This window comes from Sphaeramia orbicularis, chromosome 9 (assembly GCF_902148855.1).
Source record: "Sphaeramia orbicularis chromosome 9, fSphaOr1.1, whole genome shotgun sequence".
In the NCBI taxonomy this organism is placed as follows: Eukaryota; Metazoa; Chordata; class Actinopteri; order Kurtiformes; family Apogonidae; genus Sphaeramia; species Sphaeramia orbicularis.
Window position 1 is genome coordinate 26560077 of NC_043965.1, and position 17957 is coordinate 26578033.

The following is a 17957-nucleotide window of genomic DNA, read 5'->3' on the forward strand; positions in this document are numbered from 1 at the left end:
AAATAATAATTTTAAATTATAATTATTATTATTATTATTATTATTATTATTATTAGTAGTAGTAGTAGTAGTAGTAGTAGTAGTGTTATGTTGTTGTTATTGTTGTTGTTGTTGTAAATTAAAAGTTACTGAAGTTGCTGAAATATAGCACACAGCCGCAGACAAGAAGTGATGTGGGTGGTAAAATAAAATAAAATAAAATAAAATAGACTTATTTTCCTTCCTTTTCATACAGGCAGACAAAGGTCCAGCCCTTGGGTCCTGACTGCGGCACGCACGCTCTTCCACGCATGTCAAATTACACGTGCATAGCGCGGTTATGATGTTGTCCGCTGTAAACGTGTCTTAACAACCTAGATTCGTACAAATCCAGTTTGTGAAAGTTTGTTTCCGGTGACATATATTATTCCTAAATGGGAGGCCTTCAAAAGAAAAAGGTAATATTCAGCATTGAGTTAATGTTTATGCTTTTTAACGGCTTTAGCTGCCTGGCTAGCTAGCTGAAGAAGCTAGCTAGAAGTTTGTTTATCTCAAGTAGCGGAAGACATTAGCTTAAATGGGTTCAAGCCAATATATCTACTATCGTAAAGTTTAATGTGAGTCCCTGTTCTTGTTTTCCAGTTTGAGAGGGGCTCTGCCACCAACTACATCACCAGAAACAAAGCTCGGAAGAAACTTCAGCTGAGTCTGCCAGACTTCAGGTATGAACATGGAAACGGTGATTGGAAGAAGTACTCGGATGTTTTACTTCTTCAAAAGCTCTAACCACTAAAACTAACCAGGCTGTGAAAATATATAGCTGCAAATAAAGTTCTGTAACCTAAAGCTTACTGAAATTAAATGGTGTACTCTGTAAAACAGGGGTCTCAAACTCAGATCCTCGAGGGCCGGTATCCTGCATGTTTTAGATGTTTCCCTCTTCCAGCACACCTGACGGTCGTTATCAGGCTTCTGCAGAGCTTGATGGTAGGCTTATCATTTGAATCAGGTGTGTTGGAAGAGGGATAAATCTAGAACATGCAAGATAGTGGCCCTCGAGGACCGGAGTTTGAGACCCCTGCTGTAAAACTTATAATCGCTGAAGTAAACATAGTCATTGTGCAGTAAAATGGTCCCCGCCGGTGTTTGACATCTAAATAGTGATGTTTTAGTTTCGTGTTATTGCTGCATTAATGTTTATGTTGCCAATTATGTAGATGTTTAATTTTATCACTAACACGTAAAGCCTACTCGTTTGGAGATGCATAGTTTTCGCTGAACAGGAAGGACATGAAAAATTGTTTTTAAAAAAGAAAAACTACAGTAAAAAGAAAGATATTTGTCTTTGAGATTCAGTTGAATAAGATAAAGTTTCCGCACATGGAAATAGTATGTATCTTAAATTTACAAAAACAAAGTACTTGCATACAAATACTTTTTTGTATATCACCACAGGTTATTATAGTTTGACAGTGAGTTTACTTTGCAGTGAATTTTTGTAGTTCTTGTCGTCATGGGTATCAATTACACAATCAATTGCTACATGAAATCTATGAAACGCCACTGTACAAAATCCAACCACTTCATGATGAATTTGTTAATTTGGTCATAATTGTGTATTGAAATGCAGGCTCCTTCTTTAAGGTAGTATCACAAACAATTGCAGCCTAATTCATACCACAGAAGTTAATCATCACTTCTAACCGTCAGCTAGCAGTAACGCACAGTACTGTAATTATTGTTTTTGATTTCCAGACGGTTGTGCATCCTTAAAGGCATCTACCCCCATGAGCCCAAACACAAGAAGAAGGTGAACAAAGGCTCTACAGCTCCAAGGACCTTCTATCTGGTCAAAGACATCCGTTTTCTGCTGCATGAGCCAATTGTTGGCAAATTCAGAGACTACAAGGTAACACAAATGCTGATGGTTAAAAGTTCTTGTAGATAATTATAGTTATTACATTTGTTTGTAATTAATTAGCTCTTAAAATATGTTTAATTTCCTCTTACAGGGTGGGGAAACAAAATTTACAATGAACATTTAGTTGTTTTTTCTCAGCAGGCACTACGTCAATTGTTTTGAAACCAAACATAGATTGATGTCATAATCGTACCTAACACTATTATCCATACCTTTTCAGAAACTTTTGCCCATATGAGTAATCAGGAAAGCAAACGTCAAAGAGTGTGTGATTTGCTGAATGCACTCGTCACACCAAAGGAGATTTCAAAAATAGTTGGAGTGTCCATAAAGACTGTTTATAATGGAAAGAAGAGAATGACTATGAGCAAAACTATTACGAGAAAGTCTGGAAGATACTATTAAAGAAGAATGGGAGAAGTTGTCACCCGAATATTTGAGGAACACTTGCGCGAGTTTCAGGAAGCGTGTGAAGGCAGTTATTGAGAAAGGAGGAGGACACATAGAATAAAAACATTTTCTATTATGTAAATTTTCTTGTGGCAAATAAATTCTCATGACTTTCAATAAACTAATTGGTCATACACTGTCTTTCAATCCCTGCCTCAAAATATTGTAAATTTTGCTTCCCCACCCTGTACAAAAAATGTCAGTCGGAATTGTTTCCTCATTATATAGTGTCAGCTGGGTGTTTTATAGGCTAACAATATAAGCCATCTGTTTTGGTCATAAATGTATAAAAATGATTCCTTGTTTTTTCAGTTTCTGGTGTTAATATGCCCTAAGCCCTTCTTCAACAATGGTGTTTAGTGTTAACACTGTTTTTCTTAATTTGTATTTGAACAGGTATTTGTCCGGAAACTTAAGAAGGCTTATGCAAAAACAGAATATTCTGATGTGGAGAGACTGAAGGACAACAAGCCAACTTATAAATTGGACCACATCATCAAAGAGAGGTGAGTGACTGTTGTGCTTAATAACCACCACAGGAGGGCAGACTTGAGCAAAAGTGATTTAAAGTGCCAGGGATTTTCTGACATATCGAAAGAGAGCCTCCAGTAGCTGCCACTTCAGTATAAAAACTGAAATGCCCTCTCTTGAGCCAGTGTGGTTTGTCCATTGTGGGCTACAGCAGAAGTATAGTCAGTCAACATAAGAGACATTGTGGAAGACGATACACTCTGTGTGTAAATGAGAAGAGCTTTTTCTACGCGAACTATTCTTATATTCAGGTGATTAGCTGTTTGTGAAGACACATTCTGTTTCTGCAATTAGAACACCTTAAATCTTATATTAACCCTTGAATCACAATAAAGCCCATCACAACCAGGCCAGTGCATGAAGTATTCTTTAAAATGAAATGGCTACAATTAAAATGTTTCTAATTTTGTCTTTTGTTTGACCTAGAATATGTCATTTAGCTAATTGCATCTGGTTATATTGCCTCACTGCTACTTATTTCCATGTCAGGTACCCCACCTTTATTGATGCTCTTCGTGACATCGACGACGCTCTCTGCATGTGCTTCCTCTTCTCCACTTTTGCCCGAACAGGAAAATGCCATGTGCAGACAATCCAGTTGTGCAGACGTCTCACTGTGGAGTGGATGAACTATGTGATTGCATCTCGTTCTCTTAAAAAGGTGCCAGTCAGGTCTATATGTTTACGTAACATTAAAAACATGACTGTTGTCCTGAGTTCATTGACCTTTGTCAGGTAATCAACTAATTTTGCCTCTGTTCCTGATAGGTTTTCCTCTCCATCAAGGGAATATATTATCAGGCAGAGGTGATGGGACAGTTGATTACATGGCTCGTGCCATACCAGTTCTCCCATGATGTAAGTGCACTATGATGAAATTTAGTCCACAGTGATTATGCTAATAATAAACATTCAGTTTAATATTGTAACACATCACAACTATCACATGTTCCAGGGATAACACAATTGCGAATGTGTTTGGTTTTTTTTTTTTTAGCACCCTACAGATGTTGATTACAGAGTAATGGCAACATTCACAGAGTTGTACACCACCCTCCTTGGCTTTGTCAACTTCAGACTCTACCATTCCCTCAACCTGGTTTACCCACCAAAGGTGTGCTGGAGAACTGTTCATTATATGAAGACACAAACATTGTACTATTTAATGAATATTCCCATTGATTTAATTCTGTTTCTATAAGATATTTTAGAAAAAATATAGCCTTGGAACTTGTATCCCTTAATGGAACTGTGTTTTTTTTCAGAATTGTTAACTGTGGTGCCAGAATATTTTTGTCCTTGCAGTGAATGTAGTAATTGATTGATTGATTGTAAATAATGGATGTTTGACATTTGTTAACTTTGTGTTAATACTACCTTTTTTGTAGATGGATAGTAAATCAGACCTGGAGCTGAAAGGAGAGGATGAAGAGGACTATGCTATGGATTCAGAGAGCTACCTAGAGGTGAGGCTCGTGTAGGACATATTGAAGGGAATTGTTTAGAGACCTGCCCGTATTTGTGTTTAATTATCAGAAACTATGACTTTGAGAGCTTGTGAAGTGTCCAAATATGTTGTTTAATAGTACTCTGTCAATACACGTACACATCGCAACAGATGTAGAATCTAACAGTAGGAGTAATATGGACATTAACAACTAGACAGTAAATATTTTGTGCATGTGTTGACAAATGTATAAATAATGTCAAATCTGGCTCTTAATATTAATTGATTTTATTGGTACAGCTAAGATATAAACAGCATTTTTTGTGCAGAAACTGTCGGCCCTGAGTACGAGTCTGGCCCGGGTGTTCTCTTCAGTGGAGGATGAGGAAGCTCAACTGGACCAGTTTCCAGTTGAAGGGGTAAGAAACCTAGCTCAGAGAAAACTATAAACTTCTCCAGATTGTTTCAATATCCCGGGAAGAAATCTTTTATATACTTGACAACCAACAAGACTATGGGAAATATCATTAAAAACATGTTGATAGACATCATTTGATAAAACTAATGAGCGGTCACACATGAGTCACAGCTTTTAGAAGTGTTAGACATGGGATTACTGCTCCAGTTTGGTTGCTAAGGAGATGTTTGTAACTCTGGGGAGATTGATTTATTTAGACTTGCACAACAGTGAAATTGAAGAGCAGTTAAGTGAGTGTCTTAAAAACTGCTGTAAAGATTAACTACCTCCTTAAAATAGGTTATGTAATCACCTGCATCTGTTTGTTGAAAACTATTGCTAATTTGCAAAGTTGTGCAAGGTGCAGGGAACATGGCAAGGATTAACTTAAAGCTGCAGGAGACTTTTGTCACCAATTTTTCATCAAATCTGTGAAACCTGAGTCATAGCCTAAGTATCATGAATCCGTTAGTCTTTCTGTGATTACTCACCTGAATCTCTTCCCTCACGGTGAACAAGTTTGAAGTGCACTCCAACATAAACAAACCATTTGTTTACAAACAGAGCTGGTAGATAACTCGGGCATCTTCGGAATTTTGTCACGAAGTGCATTGTGGGAAGTGGAGCTCCAGTCGTTTTTGCGCTGTGATTGTTGCAGCAGCCGCTGCTGCTTACAGGCAGCTGTGCGAACCTCAGCTTCCCACAGTGCATATCTAACTTATTTAACTTTTTTTTTTTTTAACCAAAGACTCATTAAGTTAAAAACATTTTTTTACAAGAACATCCATGCCAAAATAGGCAACAGCACAATTAACAGGTTACAGACAGGGTAACAACCATGCATACATATACACAGATGTACTGAAATAAAATAATAAAATGTGTGTGTAAAGACAGTTCAAATATTAAATTAAATAAGCAAAATATCTACAGCCAAATGTTTCTACCCCCAGCCTCCAAGTGTTGTAAAATCATTTTAAAGTTTTCAACAAGACTAGCAACTTAATTTTCAGGTAATTTGGTAATTTGTTCCAAGCAGACAGAGCAGCGTATTTAAATATTTCCCAGTTAGGTACAGATCTGTGGAACAGATAGAAGAAATTAATCTGAGATCAATGCCTGTAGTTTTTTTTACTCCTCTTAATTCTTTAGTCTAGTTAGTACAAGTGTTTCCAGGTGACATAAAATCAGACTGTGGGCCTTACTCCATTTAAACAAACAGTAGACACTCCTGGGCTTTTGTTTGACCTCACAGAAAGAATTTGAGTGTTTAACTTTGAAGAATATAAGTATTTGTTCAGTTTTTGTATTTTCAAGATTGTTCTTTTAATGTCTTTTTTCAGGAGGACATGGAAAACATGGAGGCTCGAGAAAAAGAACAGAAACAACAGGAAACTCAAACAAAACTTTTTGAGGGATTGAAGTTCTTCCTCAACAGAGAAGTGCCCAGAGAGTCGCTGGCTTTCATCATCAGGTGATTGAAATCTGATACAGCAATTTATTCTTGGAAACCAACAAACTATGCATGTAAACCGTAAACTGATGCAAAGCTGCTGTTGTTTTGTGTGTGTTGCTGCTGTCTTTCAGGTGTTTTGGTGGTCAGGTTTCTTGGGACAAGTCGGTTTGCATTGGGAGCACATATGATGCAACAGATGAAACTATCACACATCAAATTGTTGACAGACCAAACATTGACAAACAGTACATCAGCAGGTAAGATGTAAAATTCATGCTTTTTCTCATTTCTGATCTTTTTGTGCGTCTGTGACAACGATGGCCCAAGGCATTATATTTATTTGCTGTCTGTCCGTCCTGCGGTATCAGTGGAACATTTTGAAGGATTTTCAGTTAGTTATTGCACCATTGAAGCTCTTGACCAGTCGTCTGCTTTTCTAAAAAAAAAATAAATAAAAAGTGAGCAGTGTCCTAGTGAAGTCGGCATGTATCTCAGCAGTTATGTTATCTATCCCAATACATTAATAACTCCCACTTTGCCAAAAACAATAGATTTAAATACCTTTTTATTCAGTAGGGTTTTATATGAGTTTGTACAGCTGTAGATGGCAACTGTAACTTGGAGGAGACAGATGTGAAACTGGAATTCTAAATGCATCTTTGGTGGCAGTTATGCTTCATGTCTCCATGTAAATTATCATACTTTTTACAATGCCTCTATTCACAGACTTCCGCTGTCTTCTATTGGAACAGCCATGTTCTTTACAGTGTCCGACAGACCCTGCCACAAGAAAGTTCACTTGTTGGTCAGATGTGTCTGGGGCAGGAGCATGAAATTCAATACAAAAAGAATGGCTTATCTACTATACTAGTGCATATTTCTTGGAAACATTGCTCTGCAGTTTAACATGAAGCAACAGAGTGACCTTTTGCTCATTAGCTGCTACATTTAGCATGTGTTTCTCATTTGTTGTGAGGACTTCTGCATCGCAGAATGCAAAGAAGATTTTATTATAGGAACATACCTGGGTCAGATACAGTTTGGACTAACCTCACCATTTCCTGTTTTCATCAGATGTGACTTGAATGTCTTTTGCATGTGGTTTCAGGTACTACATCCAGCCTCAGTGGGTGTTTGATTGTGTCAATGCCAAAATACTGTTACCTGTGGAGGACTACTTCATGGGAGTGACTCTGCCACCCCATCTCTCTCCCTTCGTGGAGGAGAAGGAGGGAGACTACGTGCCCCCAGAGAAACTGAAAGTCATGGCCTTGCAACAAGGAAAGAAACCTGGTATGAAATCCTAGACTTGTAGGCTTTTGTGTTTTATTGTTTTAGCAACACAAATTTGTAGTTTGGGTGGTTAGATACATTTAATGTTTATTGGTCACATTTTGATTACACATTGGTAAGTCTCCTATCCGTCCATCAAATGTAAATGACTAAAGGAGACATAATTTTAGATATCATATACCCAGATGTATTTACTTGCATTTAATTTTTTTTGGCTCTTCCACTACAGCTGAAGAACAGGAAGAAGAAGATGAGGACGAGGAAGATGAAGAGGGTGAAGATGAAGAAGAGGAAGATGACAACGATGATGATGAAGAGGATGAAGAGGAAGAGGCAGAAGAGAAGAGCCTTAAGAAGATGGAAGAGCAGAGATCCCAGGGCAAGGTAAGAGGCTGCTGAACAGTGTTTTTTCACCTTTATTTTAATTAATCTGATGTGGTTCTCACTGGTTCTTCTCTCCTTGTATTAAGTCTCTGCAAGTGAAAGTGACGCCTGGAAAAGTAAAGGTGGAAAATCCAGCTCGCTTGGAACAGGAGCAGAAAGCTGAGGAGAAACGACTGGCCATCATGATGATGAAGAAAAAGGAGAAATACCTCTATGATAAGATCATGTTTGGAAAGAAAAGGAAAATCCGAGAGGTTTGTTCTTTTTTACTGATTGGGTATGGATCCACATGTAGATAACATTGATGTGCAGCTCTGTGAAAAGATACCATTATTACATTGTTGACACTGGGGGGTTTTTCATTGTATTTGATATCTTATCTTGGTCTGGCAATGTTTAACAGTTTATTGTAGTTGCTGCGAATAGAACATGAGGGTCCGGTGCTGACCTTCTTAGTTAATTGAACAAAATTCCACTCTGATCTGTGTCAAACAGCAATGCAGCAGCTCACCTATTTAACTGCATCCATTCTTTTCTTACAGGCCAACAAGCTGGCTGCCAAGAGGAAGGCCTATGATGATGCTGAAAAAGCAAAGAAGAAAAAAGCCAGAAAATGATTCATTTGATGTATTCCTCTCCTTCAGACTGACTTTATGTATTTAACTTCATACTGAATGCGTTTCAGGTCATAAATCCTGTCAGTGCATTTCAGAGCACATTCAGATGGTCCTATGCTTTGTCCATGTGGAATATGGTCAATGTGCTAATGTGAAAGTGATTGCTTGTCATTTGCTTTGTATTAAATTTACTGTTCTAAATTACACAATCCATGTGTCTTATACTGAAGTCTGTATTTGGTGTGTATTTTCAGTAAACTGTTTCTATAGTTCTTTTTCTTTTTTCAGAGTCAATTTCCTTTTTTTTTTTTTTTTAAGGATTCCGGAAGAGTCCTCCTTAGCGGGACTCTACAAGTAAGTTTTACATGACCTTATATTAAACCAGTTGCCAAACCTGTACCATAAGCCTTTTTGCCACTTTTGATGTGTGCAAATTTTTGTCAGCTTTTAAGCATGTCAAAATGAAAGGGACGGAATACTTTCAGAGACTATTAATGTTTTTTGTTTTCTTAAAAGGTTTTTGTGTATGTAATGCTAATGTTACTCATTAGTAAGTCATTAAAACTTGTCAGTTAAAATATATATAGAAGAATATTAATGAATTGACTCTTATACAGTCAAAAGGCTGATTTAGCAGCTGACACTATGCACATTACACTATCAATATAGGCTCTATGCTAAAGGTCTGACCCTTGAATAACACCTGTTTTTTGTAACTTAACTAATGAGGTTCATATCAGTTGTTCAGCTGCTGCGAATTTTTCTACACCACAAACTAGGTGGTTTACATCAAAATTAATTATGTCTTAAAGTCACTTCACATCCTACGGTTGTTTCTGGAGCGGGAGAAATATTTGAAGGATGTGGACATGTACAAGAAGATTCCCAAGTCCACATCTGTGTAGTGGGCAGAGACTGAGGTCACAGCACTGTCGTTGAAGGGTCATCCTGAGTGACTGGTCCACTCCACACACAGAATGGGCGTTAATGACGAACGAACACAAGACCCTCTGCCCTCTGAGACGCTGTTGCTGTGATCTCGGTGGGCCAAAGGCCAGGCCAGTCATGCCGTGCGCTCGTCAATCTCCTCATTCACTCCCTGCCTCTCACCCTAATCTGCATTCCACGCATGCCCACCCAGCCCGGGTCTCAGCCTGGCACTCGGGGTGCCTGCAGGCAGAGCACACCCAGCTCAACAAAAGCAGCAGTGTCATGCCTGAGCATGACGAGTGTGGGATGGGCCACACAAATCCAGAATCAAGGCAGAAGAATCAATGCTCCAGTGTGAAGTGATAGATAGAGCTCACACATACTGTAGTGGGTGAAGTATTATGACCACATATTGCTACATCCTGGCACCCAGAACCAAATATACTCCTCAGTGATGGTTGAATGTTCATTTTATTCTCTACTGAAATGTCTGCAGAAGACACTGATTTGAGAAATCGGCACTTTTCAAAAGACAGAAGTTCTGCTCAGCATAATAGTACATCACAGGGTAAAAATACTTAAACATTTTTTAAGTAGAGGAATTAATTACATGGTCTTTTCTCTCTTTGCTCTTTAAGTCCAGACATTTTGTTTGCTCCAGTAATATACCTGTAATTATTTTACACTGTGGTCCAAAATGGAATGTCCTCCTTCCTTTACTATCCTCCATGTGTCTTAATATCTTTTACCTGCACGGCAGCATGCAGAAGCACAGCTTGCTAAATAAGCATTTCAAACGTTACAGACAGAACAGTGTTGATCAAGTGGTACAAGTAAAGCCTTTGTTCTTTGACTTTCTGCATTTGTTCTTTTTATGCTGTTTTCCACCCCTCCTATCAGCTTGCAGCTCGAACTCCACTGTCTGCACTCAATAGCCCTCTGTATGGAGACACAGAATAGGGACTATACAGCCTCTCCTCTCCTCAGCCCCCTCCCCTCTCTCTCTCCCTCTATCCTACCCTCCCCCCTTTTTTTTACACTCTGACAAGTGCATGTCCCTTGACAGAGGCTCTGACGTCACAGGTGGATAGATGAGCCTCCCTGCTGTGCTTTATTCAGCGACATCAGTTTTGGAGTTGAAAGTTAGGGGGAGGTGGCAGCTTGAGGCATCAGGTGTGCATGCTTAGAGGGAGAGGGAAAGAGGAGAAGAGGAGCTGCCAGATGAATGAGCTCCATTGCACTGGACATGTGATAAGGGGAGCGCGGGATGGTGCTGGTTCTCTAGCAGTATGTGTATGTCAAGATCAGACAGAAGAAAAGCTGTGGGAGGGAGCTCTGATTGTATTAGACACCTGGAACTGACAGGAAAAGCAAGAGACGATGCACTTGGACAAGAAACACTTCTGTTAGTTTCCCTTTGGATTTATGTATGAGGGTAAGCAAAGATTCTCTAGTCTTTTGAGTGAAATGAATGTCTTCCTTCCCAATTTTGTCTCTCTCCATGCTTGGTACCAGTGATAACAGTCTATCTGTGTCCTTACCTGTTAGGAACCAAGATCATTTTCCTGTTTTAATTACCCTCAGTTTCATTCACTTGAATGCGACTCATGGAAACCTTAGTCTTAAATCCAGCTTTATTTACTTTTAATGTTTACTCTCACCTTTGATCTTGATCTCTCCTATTATTCAGAACAAAAGCAGTATAACTCTGTCAATGGGTTTGGGAAGTAGCCATTTAAAGCTCAGGGCAAATATTTCTGTGCTAAAAATGGGCTCTGACATGCCATGAACCTATTTTATGCAGAGTAGATGAATAAAACATGGAAAACAAGTTAAGTCAAACCCAAACATCACACAAGGACATTCAGTGAGGTTACATGATAATAACTAGCTCCATGAAAAACTGTAGCCTTTTATTTGTTGTTTAAAATCACAGGTTCAGGCACTGAGTTCAGGCATATACTTAAAAGTAAAGAATGCCACTTGAAATTCTCTCTACATTGTCAGGCCAAACTATTCAACCTGAACTACAAAGAATGGTCCTCAGAGTGGGGTCTGATGGTACGAAGAAAGGTCTCATACAGCCCGGCAATAATCACCCCTTGATGGAATCGAGACAAAGAGCAGAAATGGCCCCTTTAGCTGTGTTTAGAGAGTAATGTTTGTATTCCTACAAAGATAAGAGTGAGTCTGAAATGCAAGTGCGCTATTCATAGAGTGGAGGCTTGTACAACATTGACTCAAGACACAGACATCTACCTGCAAGACTCCAATCTAAAACTAAATAATAAATGAAAGAAAACTCCGATTAAGCCTTGATTTAAAAATTCATTCACCTACTAAATCCTGTAATATTGAATGAAGGTCTGTCAGTAATGTGACTTGCAAATTGTAAATATATTTTGCATAAATTTAAAACTCATATGAAGTTAAGAAGTGAAGATGCAGCTCACATTTCCAGGTATCATGATATCATACACTTTGGTCAGCAGCATGTGTCTAAACTTGTACTACACTAGCAAAACAAACTGTTTGTCACCTCAGTTAAGTTGGTTATGTAATGGCCCACATCTGTTTTTTTGGCATGTTTATTGGTTTATTTTGCAATAGATTATATGAAAACTTTTGCACTGATTGGAATGACATTTTGGGACGTGGGCCAAAGAAGAAGCAAGAAAATGTTGGAGCGCATCCAGAATCATGGTAGTTCATGTAAATAAAAAGTTTTGACTTTTTCCTGACATTGTAAGTAATACTTTTTCTTTCAGAACAGCACTGTGGGTCTTAATGGAGCTATGTTGTCTATGGAGTATCCTTCTAGTTTTAGATGAACTTCAGTTTAAATTTCTTTTATCTCAAAAAGTTGTTTGGTTTTATGTAGCAAGATGACACTGGTGTCAACACACAGTAATGCATAAATTCTGTAATTGTTGCTTTTTCCCTTAGACAGAAATAAAAGTTGGGAACAATATGTCCTGGATGCACAGCCTATAAAACAGTACTCCCTATTGGGGTCACATGAGGTCATCTAATGGTACAGGTGGAAAACGTTACTTCTGTTGCTGAGTCAGCCCATGGCTCATCTTACCTCCGTCTGTAAGGGGAATGCAATATCACTTTCCACTGTGATGCATTATTTATTTTATGGGACAGCTGAGGAACACAGAGATGGTCATTTTCAGTGGAAGCTATGTTATTTTCTACATCACCATACAATTTCAACTACACCCTGCATTTAAATTGTTGATGAAGAGGATGAACCAGGATTTAGTCAGAACAGACAGATAACCTCTCTGTGTAATGATGAGCACTACATACTTACTATAAGCACTATATACTATTACCTAAGGTACTACAGTATTTTAAGTAATCGTCTTCTTTCCAAAGCTACAGGTGGTTGACACAGTGAACAACCAACAAAATATTTAACACAATGAACTACAACATGAAGTGCAGAATAATTATATCTAATTTTAGTTGGAACAGCAATTGCCTCAGATGTGAAATCAAACATAATGAAAATTACTGAATGCAGTTCAAGGTAATACGTTGAATTTAATTATATTGCAGCATCAGAGTATTTTCTGAAGTCTGTGGTGTGTACTCCACTGTTGACAACAGAGAACACAAAGTGTTAGAGGAGTTACTGAAAGTCTATAGACCTTCATTTATTAACAAGTATCCATCCAGGCAAATAACTTAAGGTATTATCAGTGTGTCTACTGAGTATTGCTCCCATTTTTCTGACTTGCAACACTGAAAAACCTACTCAGGTTGTGGCTTTCTTTTCTTTTTATTAATCTTGTTAGTTAAGTTAAAAACATCAGTTTGCAACTAGTCAAAACTTACCATTGTAATAATGATGATGGTGTTGATTCTTTGTTTCTTAGGAAGGCAGGACCATGACGGTCAACCAGAGGAGGCAGTGGAGGTCCATGTGCAAAGGCCTGGTTCTGGGTACTGTCCTGACCAGCTGTATGATCCTGCTATACTGCCTCTCTACTCCGCAGGTCCACTTTCATTTGCCCGAGTAAGACCACCACACTGTGCAAAAAATACAGCATCATGTGAAAGTCAACAACACACTATTTCAGGCTGTGCATTTACCAAGAGGAGCGCACAGTTTATTGTTGATGCAAGAAGTCTTACTGATGAAGAGTATTATGACTTATTTTACACAGTTTGTAACCTAATCATATGTACCTGGTAATATGTAATTCATCAGTTTTAGGGGTGCTGTTAATAACACACTTTCCTGGTGTGACAAACAGAAAACACATATTTATTATAGCTTTACACAGCTATCCCATCAAAGACTATAATGCAAAATAGATTTATGTTCTGATAATTGTGCCCAGTTTGAGGGCAATAAAAAAAAAAAAAAAAAAACTGTAAGATTTAATGCTAAATACTGTAAATATTCTTGTTTGCCAAGGTTTTCTTTGTAATAATTTTATTTTCTACAAGATTGGACAATATAATTATAATGTGCTTCAAAATGGCAGCCCTTTTTTGTTCATTCATGATTCTAAAGGATCATTTTACATACTTTGGGATTTTTTTTGGGTCAAATTTAGCTGGATGGTTAGTAACATTTTTCTGAAATGTTAACTCATAATCCATTTATTACTGCTTTACACAGAGTTTAATGGCTCTGTGTTAAAATGCTGATGACTAGCTCAAGAGTTTCTACATTAGTCATCACATTCATAATTTAATTACTTGTTTTTTTTGTCTTTAGGGTTCCAGTGCCTTACTCCTGTGCCCACCGCCCATCCCAGTTCCACAACAAACTGACCACAAACACCTCACAACAAACCACCGGTCAGACCTGCACTCCTAAAGTGGATATCATGTTCATGAAGACGCACAAAACAGCCAGCAGCACCTTCCTTAACATACTTTTCCGTTTTGGAGAGAAGCACCGACTCACATTTGCCTTCCCTGACAGCAGAAATGACTTCTTCTACCCTTCTCCTTTCCAGCGCTCCCAGGTTAGAGACTACAGGCCTGGAATGTGCTTCAATATTATCTGTAATCACATGCGTTTCAATGCTCCTGAGGTGGCCAAACTGCTCCCTACAGACACTTTGTACATCACCATTCTGAGGGACCCTGCAGAACTTTTTGAGTCATCCTTCCACTACTTTGGCCGGCTGGTGCCTTTCACCTGGAAGATACCAGGTGATGACAAGCTGACAGAGTTTCTCCGTGACCCCCATTACTACTTTGATCCAGAGGGTTTCAACTCTTTCTACCTCAAGAATCTGCTGTTCTTTGATTTTGGACAGGACAACACTCTGGAGCTGGATGATCCACGCGTAGACCAGGGAATCAAGTTCATTATTGAGCGTTTTGAGCTGGTCATGTTAGTGGAGTATTTCGAGGAGTCACTCATCCTGCTGAAGGATGCCCTCTGCTGGGAGATGGATGACCTGCTTTTCTTCAAGCTCAATGCACGCAAGGGATCCACTGTTTCTAAACTCACCCCTGACCTGAGGGCCAGAGCTCTTGAGTGGAATGCTATTGACTGGAAACTGTACCAGCATTTCAACAGGACCTTTTGGAAGAAAGTGGACTCTTATGGACTGAAGAGGATGGCAGAAGATGTTGCGGAGCTCAGGAGGAGGAATGCAGAGATGGCAAACATCTGCATCGAGGGAGGCCATGCTGTGGATGCTGGCAGCATCCAGGAGACAGCCATGCAACCCTGGCAGCCCATTGGAGAGAAGTCCATCATGGGATATAACTTAAAGAAGAATGTGGACAAGGCCCATAGAAAACTGTGCCGTAAGATGTTGACACCGGAGCTTCAGTACTTAACTGAGCTTGGTGTTAATCTGTGGATCACCAAGCTGTGGGGACATGTCAGAGAGATCATAAACTGGTGACAAGGAATGGATGAGAACAAGAGGGGCCAATTTAACAAAAACAGACTGTTACGAGCAGAAGAGGCTGACTATGCAGCTGATAGTCTGAGAGATTAAAGGTGTCTGTTTCAATCTCGTGACCTGTCTCAATGTAATATACCTGAATTTACTTGTTTACATTGCACATGTTTAAATACAGCAATGTAGTTCATGGGTGCTTGACAGAAAGACTCTTGACCTCACAATCTATATGTTACACTGAACTAGTTTACTACATATTGTATAAATGGACTTGGTGTTACTGTTTTTTATGTGCAAGTCCGTGTTGATCTATTAAAATATGCTTACCCTATTATGTGAGTTTGTTCTAATGAAGAAGTGAATGATAGTGTTTAGATCAAATTTCATTATTTTTTAACCCCTTTCATTAAATTGAGACCAAATGCTGTGATTCCTACCAAACTTAGGACAGGAGTATCTATTTGATATTGTCTATTTGAATGTCTCTGGAGAAAGTGAATCAGTCACTGACTGATGATAGGTGAGTAGATAACCACAAACCTTTTCAGTTGTCATTGCAAGATGAGATGGAACTAATAATATTGATGATGACTTCCAGGTAAAGAAACACTTAAGGGGAAATATACTTCATACAATGCTTAACCCACAATGTAATCAGTGAATAAAACTGAATGTAGTACATCTACATGTAAACAGCATTATGCAATCAAGAACAAAAGAACAAACTTACTTAATGAACTTATTTTCCTCATCAGTTATTGTCAAATATGTATATTCCTTTTCTTTATATATTAATGTTGAGGATGTTTTTTTCTACTGCCCTAATACTTTTCTAGTTTTCTTAATTTTCCTCATTTCTTTGTTCACTGTTTCCGTAGATGACCCTGAGAGTGAATTGTCGTTAGATCCAATAGACTACATCTTTTTTCTTTTTATGTGACATCTCAACAAAGTTTTCTGTGAAAAAGGCCCATTGATGACAGAACTTAAAATATGTTACACAATGAGCCAAATAAATTTACTCATCAGTCAAGTAAAGCAAATCCTATCTATCGAAGCACCGTGACAGTGACTAACAATGTTAAATGAATACCAATTCCTGCACTTGTCATGTGGATGTATGCATTTTATGTAGGTTATTTCTTTAAATGCAAAATAAATGTTTTTTTTCTGTTCTTATTTTGTTTTAGGGTTATTAATCTCTTTCAGTATTAGAATTTGTAAGTTATTTGTCTGTAAGTGACTGATTGTGTCCATGGATATACCACCCCGTAAAAAAACTTCCCTTGCAATATATGATAATCGTTTTATGTATATCTTCAAAATAAGTACCTGTATGTGTAAGTCTTTTGTCTGATTCATAAATCAATTTCTCTCTGTCTGTTTGTTCATAACTTTCTTTGTGTAAAATGGTAAGCAGCAAGATTGTTTAGTACATGAATAGACCTCATAAAAAATCTGAATTGGTGAAGAAGAAGTTAAATAAAAATTTAAGTTACAATTACATAGTAGCAAACACCAATAGGTAACTGTCACTGAGCTGTTACATAAGTGCTCTGTTTTTTGTAGATCAGTATGACTGATACAAAAAAAAACCCCAAAAAAACCCCCAACAATAATACAGTCTAAGGAAAGGTGAGTATACTCTGCTTCATTAATGTTGGAGCCTATGATACTATTTTGACAGGTAAATTATTCCACAAACAAGCAAGTCAGCCTTCTATTTACTTTCAATAACTTCCTTTTATCACTCCATCTAGATAGTTCCTGCGTTAAAATTAATGATTTCATGAATCCTGGGTATTTTTTGTATGTATAATTTAATATTTTCCGATAAAGGGTTGGTTAATGGTTAATGAATGGTCAATAAGCATTTGCCATGTGATTCACAAACCATTCAAATAATGTTATATTCCAGACTATCATGATATTTTCCCTGTTTTTCTGCAATTTGTTCAGTTAACATTTAATTACAGGTTTTGATTAATATTTGGCAAATTTGGCCAGATCACAACTTTTATGATATAATATCAAGAGAGAAACCCATGAACACTGATAAATTCTTACTGCATACATAAATAAATTATTTACAGCCCATAATTATGAGCATATAAATAATTAATATATAATAAATCAAATCTGTACAAAAGCATATTTTATTTATAGAGGGTATGCACGTGACGTCACTGCTAGCGGAAGTCACTGTGGTTCCGTCCACTGGGTGGCAGAAAGAGGGAGATGAGTAGTGGCTTTGGCTTGAATACTGCGAAAACTTTAGAACAATCTAAAAAATGGGGGAGAGCTGTTGTGCCATTGATTGCACAAATAGGTTTAAAAAGCACTCGGAGCTATCGTTTTAGTAGCTACCTAAAGCCAAAGACAGAAGAAGCAGATGGATCACTGCAATTCGTAGAAATAACTGGAATCCAGGAAACGAAACCTGGATTCGTGTCAGGTAACGTTAATTTATGCTGTATTCTTGCATAAAATCATACCTTAAATTACATATCATTTTGGCTAATGTTATTTCTTAGTAAAGCTCTTAATGTTAGCATCTGTCATTTATTTCTCTGTCATATATTTCATAACTGAAACGTTTTT

General features: G+C 37.9%; 2 protein-coding genes across 3 annotated transcripts; both read left to right on the forward strand.

Annotated features, from left to right (window-relative positions):
- The first annotated feature begins 279 nt into the window (after nt 1-279).
- On the forward strand, nt 280-8810 carry pes (pescadillo). The gene is made up of 15 exons (XM_030143132.1): nt 280-437; nt 622-701; nt 1735-1888; nt 2747-2856; nt 3371-3542; nt 3650-3739; nt 3879-3995; nt 4270-4347; nt 4658-4747; nt 6129-6259; nt 6373-6498; nt 7350-7534; nt 7764-7918; nt 8005-8172; nt 8461-8810. The coding sequence occupies exons 1-15, from the start codon at nt 414-416 to the stop codon at nt 8533-8535; spliced, it is 1755 nt and encodes a 584-aa protein (XP_029998992.1). The 5' UTR covers nt 280-413; the 3' UTR covers nt 8536-8810.
- A 1739-nt stretch (nt 8811-10549) lies between these two features.
- gal3st1a (galactose-3-O-sulfotransferase 1a) lies at nt 10550-16737 on the forward strand. 2 transcript variants are annotated; one of them, XM_030143133.1, is made up of 3 exons: nt 10550-10900; nt 13356-13495; nt 14207-16737. In XM_030143133.1, the coding sequence occupies exons 1-3, from the start codon at nt 10895-10897 to the stop codon at nt 15354-15356; spliced, it is 1296 nt and encodes a 431-aa protein (XP_029998993.1). In that variant the 5' UTR covers nt 10550-10894; the 3' UTR covers nt 15357-16737. The 2 variants fall into 2 exon arrangements, with proteins under 2 accessions (XP_029998993.1, XP_029998994.1); XM_030143134.1 differs by having other exon boundaries at nt 13360-13495.
- Nucleotides 16738-17957: the final 1220 nt, after the last annotated feature.

What these genes read in the sequence shown, in the direction of transcription:
- pes (XM_030143132.1), top strand. Translation starts at nt 414, where the DNA reads ATGGGAGGCCTTCAAAAGAAAAAG. An exon ending in TCGCTGGCTTTCATCATCAG is followed by an intron (nt 6,260 to 6,372) that starts GTGATTGAAATC and finishes GCTGTCTTTCAG; the next exon opens with GTGTTTTGGTGGTCAGGTTT. An exon ending in AGCAGAGATCCCAGGGCAAG is followed by an intron (nt 7,919 to 8,004) that starts GTAAGAGGCTGC and finishes CCTTGTATTAAG; the next exon opens with TCTCTGCAAGTGAAAGTGAC.
- gal3st1a (XM_030143133.1), top strand. An exon ending in GTCCACTTTCATTTGCCCGA is followed by an intron (nt 13,496 to 14,206) that starts GTAAGACCACCA and finishes TTTTGTCTTTAG; the next exon opens with GGTTCCAGTGCCTTACTCCT.